We start from the raw sequence: 6501 nt of genomic DNA, 5'->3' as shown, positions 1-6501 counted from the left end.
TAAGAAAGACTTTCATCTGATAACTGGATTTTTTCATTTTTATGGGCTTCCACAGTGCCTCCAGGGACTCGTACGTTTCAGTTTCTGATTCTCCCACATTGACTAAACACCCTGGACAGATTACACTGTTGTCTCACAGTCAACTCTCTCTCTTAATGAGATAATCTAATACCTGTTGAAAATCTAAGTGACAGTAAACTGGAAAGATATAGTCCAAACGAGGAATCCAACTATAGAGGAAAAGAAGTGCACAAGATGTTCAAACTACAACTTCCAAAAATACTGATGGCCAAATTTACAAAGAGAAAAATTTTATTATATTTTTAAATGTCTTTTCTTTAAGAAAAATTCTGTAAGGGGCACTCTACTAAGAAAAAAAAAAAAGAAACAAAAAAAAAAGAAAAGAAAAATGTAATCAAAATGAATTTTCCATCATTTGAAAATGAGTTTTGACAGAAAATTGTGGGCCTGAACCAAACTCCCCACTGAGTGTGTCTGTCACTGCTGCCCATGGGGTAAGCAGGGCAGGTCATTTAGGATAATGAATTCCATCTGAAAAATGCAGCCTAATTCATTTTGCTAAAAAAAAAAGCAGGAATACCTGTCTTCAAATACCTCCTGGCAGACTGAAACTAAAAGTGTCCATAGCCTATAGCTTGTACCATAATACAGTAACATTTATTTTTCTCCTTAACAGCAGAACTGATCTCAGGGGAAAGAAAATGAAAAAAAATCAGAAAGAAAGCACTTAAAAGACAAAAATATAATTGGTTTGAACATTGCAAACAATAAACAACCATTACTGAATTTTAGAAGTTTTGACATTTCATTCAACACATGATCAAAATATCTGAAATATGGTCAGTTAATATTGCTCTCAGACTTTTAAAGAACAGATTAAGCTACTGTTATTTAAGCTACCAGCTCTACCAAATTATTTATAAAGCCAGTAACAAATACATGAGCAATGCAGAAATATAAGTAGAAGTTACACTTTTTAACTTTAATTGGAGGCCAGAGCAGGTGGTGTCAAATGGCACAGCTTCACTGCAGTGTCTGAGCAGAATTGTGACTTCTGTCAGTTCTGGATCTGGATGACTCTTCGCACATTATTTGAATGCCTCTTTTTCTTGCAAATGAATGCCTTTGGAGGAGTTTTGCTGCAAATACAGTTGTACAGTGACAGGTAATTCCTTGCAACATTTCTGTTTACACCACCTTTCAACACTGCATGTTATACTAGGTAACTAATTGCAATCAACAGAAGTAGAAAAACTAAAAATCCCACCATTAACCACCATATTCAGTCACAAGGGAAAACTTAACTGAGAGCTAATTGATTGAAAGTCTTAGAAAGTAAGTGAATGGCTGAATATTAAAAATACCCTATCAGTAGTATGGATTATAACTTGGATGTTCTTACCCCAGATAACAACACTGCCACTTGAGTTAGAGAATTGCTCCAACAAGGAATTTGTTGTGGGGTAGAATTAATAACTATTAATTAAAGAGAGGGGGAAAACACAAGAAAAAATATCAATTGTAATTTTTATAAGAGACTTCATAGACTCTTCCCATTCCTGTCTGGCTCTGGTACTGCCTTCATCCACCTCGTTCTCTTCCTACTTGCCCGAAATCCATTCCTCTTGCCAGCTGGACAGCAGTATTTGGTCTAACAATACAGGGAATAGAAATCATAAAATATTCAGTCATATCAGCACAGATTAACCTGAAGTGTAACTATTCACTGTACAGCAGGACTTCTGATAATCTGATCAGTATTTAGTTTAAATCAGTATTTGAATATGACTTAAAGACAATTAAACCCCCACAGTTTTATAGCTTTTCCACTGATACTTGAGACTGCTAGCACTCAGAAAAATGACATGTGAATAGCACTGCCGAAACACAGTATAATGTAGACAGATGATATGCAAGTGTCACCAAAGATCTCTGGGAATGCAGCTCTATTCTCACCAGAAAGAGCCTTGCTAATATTCCTTCCATCCTCCTCTGATTAGATTGCAGACACTGAATGGCAATAACTAGCTACCCGTATATAACACCCACAAACCAGCAACCAAACAGCATTTTGAGATAAAAATATGTAGATCTATTTTTACCATGAAGGGAAATAATTAAATTTGAGCCTGAAGGTGTTCTAAGCACACTCAGCCAATAAATTGCATGCCAGAACAAATAGGTCTGAATACCAAATGAAAGTCTAGACTCCTAACACCCATTTTTAGTTAAAGTATGTATATACATGGGTACGGGGTGTAGGGAGGTGTCCAGTTAACTGCTTGCACATCAGGGAATGCATGGAAGATAAAATCCTACGGAGTAAAGCCAAAACCTGGGCCGCTGCTATACCGCTGATACCTGCCATCCACAATAGAATTTGAAACTGAAGTAGGTGTTGTGTAACAAGCACAACAAATTCTGTTTTTTTTTTTAATTATATTAAGTGGCTTGGCATTTTATAAATGTATATAAGGAATTGATTTAAACTAGTTACTATTAATAGCTGGCAAAAGATTTTTCTGACTGTGCTGCCCTTTTAAGATTTGTCAGACTGTTCCCCAATCAGACCACAATGATGAACAATTCGTTGTTCAACTTGAAAACATATTCAAGTTTAGTCATGTCAGGTTTCTTTACAATTATGTCTCAATTTGTTGGATCAGTTAGCTGCAAAATGTTACTACTTAGAAATCCAGAATCACAGACCAGAAAGTACTTTTGGACACAAAACATCGAAGATGCTTTTTTTTTAACAAAAATCCATTCTGATAAGACAGTGGTGATGGAAGCACTGAGTCTGGCTTGCACAACACAGAAACTTCCTGTATATGCTATAGAACTGCAGAGAAATATATATTTGTGCAACAAAAGACAATTTTCCAGCTCCCTTATCCACAAAAAAAGGGATGATCATAAAATATGCATATGTCTTACAAATAGAGGGAATGTAACAAAATATCAAAAAGCATTCAGTATTTATGCAGAAGTACTGTTTTCCTCAGGGTCTCTGTCTACAAGGTGAATGCTCCCTGTGATCACCGATTCCTCTTGAGCTGAGGTATTCTCCACTTGCTTATTTGTGCAATATGGAATGTGGCCACAGAAATACATGTAAATCCATGGGTTGGTGCAACTATTTAAATTGCCAAGAAGCATGATAATGGTGAATGCTGAACCTAGAATGAAGGAGTTAAAGGAATAAGACAGTAAAAAAACACTTGTACAAATAAGTACCATTTTCACAGTCTGCTGCTTTCTGCTGTACTTATTCATATATTAAAGTTAATCTAATAGTAGAAAATTCACATTTTAATGCAGTTTGCAATTGCTGAAGATATGAAGCACACTTTATTGCGTGCATTTCAGAATTAAATAGTTCCATGTAGTTCTTTTTTATGTAGCTGCATTAAATTTAAAAGCAATTACTAACCTTTTATACAAATACAGATAAATACAGATATAGATATATATAAATGTATGTAGAATAAGACTCCAAGTCACACAGACAGGAATAATTCTTAAAACAAAGATCAAGATTTTTTTATCAGACAAAGCTATTATCTTCTTTTTCTTTTGTTTTTTATCTCTGAGTTTAGAATAGGTGAATTTATAGAGTCTGCCTTTCACAAAGAAGCAATAGCATAAGTTTGACAAGATTAATCTTGTTTACAACCTGGCATTCTTTGATAACTCTCTCAGGCTTGCTGTTTAGCTTTATAAACATCTGATTTACAACTTCCAATGCTACAGTGGATACTATAGAGATTTCATCAATATGATTTCAATATTAAAAAAAATCAGATGTCTTATAACATCCCTCTTCTATCCAGTAAATAAGAAATATTTATCTCATTCCTTTGGATAGTCAATTACTCCTTTTCATCTCAAAAATAAATACTAAATACAACCCAAATACTGTTGCTATGCTACCTAAAACCTCTAAAAGTCTGAACCTTTGCTGGAGCACATGATACTTTTCACCCCACTCTTCATTAATCTTTAAACTGTGTGATTTGTTAATCACACAAAACACACACATGGAGTTTTCATCACATAACACATGAAGTTCCCTGTACCTAATTAAATAAATGAGATAACCAGTCCAGAAATTTCTTTTTAATCCTACTCAAATGATCACAGTAACTTTTACACAAAAGCAAAGTGCAAACATAAAGCAATTGATGGCAATGTGCTAGCCTGCTCTGCAGTTAGTAATGAGGATGGAGAGTATCTTACCTTCAGTCACGACACTGGGGAACCACACAGACCACAGCTGCGCAATGAAGAAAGGTGACCAACAGAGCACATATGCAACAACTGTCACCACTGTCATTTTTACTGTCTTGATCATAGCCTTTGAAATACAGTTCACACTGCTCGCTCGGGATGGCAGGACTTGCTTCTGATTTGTTGCTTCACATTCATTCTGTTTTTTCACACATATATTTCTTCTGATTACTTTGCAAATCTTAACCTGGCATGTGATAAGAATGGCTGAGGGAATGAAGAATATAACTACAAAAATCCAAGTCACATATGCCCTTGGGCCCCATGGTTGAATAAATTCACCCCAACATTCAAAGATACCTGGAGATATTTCAGTCTTAGAAAAGATAAATACCTGTGGTAGGCTAAGAATCAGTGCTATAAACCAGCTGGTGAAAATAGGGATGTTCCAGAGAGCTCTCTTCTTTTGGAATGTGACCATAGGGTAGCAAACTGCTTGATATCTGTCCACTGTCATGACCACTATCATATAAGTAGAGGCAAACATGCCCAGCAATTGTAGGTACTTGATAATTCTGCACAAGAAATCTGGCCCTATGAAAACATCTGTAATATCCCATATGAGTTGAGGCAGAACTTGAAAAAAGGCTACCACTAAATCAGCAATGCTGAGGTGAAGCATGAACACATACATCCTAGAGAGCTTCTTTCTTCTTCGCCACAGCACCAGTATGAGAATAAAATTGCCCACAGATGCTGTCAGAAATATGATCCCCAGTACAGCAATCTCTACTTGAGCTAATTGTTCATCTCTTTCTGGTCTTCCAACAGGATCTGACTGATTTGTCGGACTCGGGAATCTGTGAGAAGGACTCTCGGTCTGATATGTGTTATCCTGCATAGGAAATGAAAAATTCTTCATAGTGCACAGAAGCTACTTACAGTAGCTGCCACTTACGACTCAGGTTGACAGCTGTGAATCACCTGCTGGCAAACAAACCAGGCTGGCGTTCGAGTTTCAGTGTATCTTCAAGCAAAACTCCTCCTGCTTGTGCAAACTAAAGCACTGGGACCTGAATCTTGATGAAATTCTGTCTTGCTGGCGTGCACAAAGGCTTTATATAGGCTCCCAGCAGACAGAGCCTTATGTAATTGCAGAGCCCTCGGGTAGGCTGCAGGGACCACAGCCAATGGCAGACCGAGTCACACAATTGGGGGAAATATATAAATAAAAGGCAAACTTCAGAGGCTCAACATGATTCAATTACTCACTTCGGTCAAAACCCTAACTTGTAAACAGCTGTGGCCAAAGTCATCCTCAAATGACCTTACTCAGGAGACCTCTTGCAAGAATTTTTCTACGCAAACCAGAGGAGCATTCTTCAGCTGAACTGGGAGGAATGCTTATAAGTAGAAAAAAGTTGGGTCCCTGAGCTCAGGCGCATCGTAACTGCAACTCTCCAGGCTCCTGGGGCACAACCCCACCCTAAAGGCAACACAGACAAATAGCCCCTTTTTTTCCTTCTCTTTTTGGAGTCACCTGATTCTAAAATGAAAAGAAAACTATTTGAACTGCCCTAAAAATAATCTTTTTATTTCAAGATGGGGTCAAGACTTAAAGGTTTTTTCTCAGAAAAATGAAAAATAACACATGAAATAAATTACTTTTATTGGGACTCTGAGTCTACTGAGAATTAACAGAAAAATAAGTGGAAATTCAGTGGGAAATCCAACTGAGGAAAAGGTCTCTATGATGAAACAATTTCCAAACGTCCTTATTCTACTATAGTGCTAAAAGCTGGGAGGTCATTTCTCAGTACCTAAACTTTTTTATTTTTGTGGTGCAACTTATATCATGACCACAGGAAATTCATTGTTCTTCAACCTTCCAGTATGACTTGCATATTGTTAGTCACAGATAAGAATAGCAATTTTGAATTCATTTCATTTTTTTCTCCCTCAGCCTTGCCCTCTTAATCACAAAAGAGAGATTTAATAAAATGAATTCATTTAATATGAAAACAGATATTTGTATGCAATCTTATTTGAAGCTAGGGCACTCATATCTTTCTGGTTACAGTCAGGACACCAGTAATTTGAAGCCTTTCTGAAGAGGAAACCAGTAAGGTTGAAAGTAATATCCATGCTCATAAAGAGTATATAATACTGCACCTAAACTGATAGATCACTGTGATCATGACTACATTATAAGACCAGCTCAGGAGGCTCACAGGCAGACTACTACCTCTA

The 6501-nt window shown here is 36.7% G+C and overlaps 1 protein-coding gene across 1 annotated transcript; it reads right to left on the bottom strand.

Annotated features, from left to right (window-relative positions):
- Positions 1 to 403: 403 nt before the first annotated feature.
- On the bottom strand, positions 404 to 5579 carry LOC113982601 (arg8-vasotocin receptor-like). The gene is made up of 3 exons (XM_027711014.2): positions 4261 to 5579; positions 3064 to 3200; positions 404 to 1672 (listed from the first exon to the last, which is right to left on the bottom strand). The coding sequence occupies exons 1-3, from the start codon at positions 5171 to 5173 to the stop codon at positions 1562 to 1564; spliced, it is 1161 nt and encodes a 386-aa protein (XP_027566815.2). The 5' UTR covers positions 5174 to 5579; the 3' UTR covers positions 404 to 1561.
- Between the last annotated feature and the right edge of the window lie 922 nt (positions 5580 to 6501).

Source organism: Pipra filicauda, unplaced genomic scaffold (assembly GCF_003945595.2).
Source record: "Pipra filicauda isolate LSUMZ 115617 unplaced genomic scaffold, ASM394559v2 scaffold40_size4127951_pilon, whole genome shotgun sequence".
Taxonomy (NCBI): domain Eukaryota; kingdom Metazoa; phylum Chordata; class Aves; order Passeriformes; family Pipridae; genus Pipra; species Pipra filicauda.
Note: the sequence above shows the minus strand (reverse complement) of the source record. Positions and strands in the feature narration are given on the sequence as shown.

Bases quoted from the DNA above. Each gene is read 5' to 3' on its own strand.
- LOC113982601 (XM_027711014.2), bottom strand. From the start codon at position 5,173: ATGAAGAATTTTTCATTTCCTATGCAGGATAACACATATCAGACCGAG. The intron at 3,201-4,260 runs GTAAGATACTCT...CCTTCATTCTAG, and splicing joins CCCCAGTGTCGTGACTGAAG to GTTCAGCATTCACCATTATC. The intron at 1,673-3,063 runs GTGATCACAGGG...CTGTATTGTTAG, and splicing joins CCTCAGCTCAAGAGGAATCG to ACCAAATACTGCTGTCCAGC.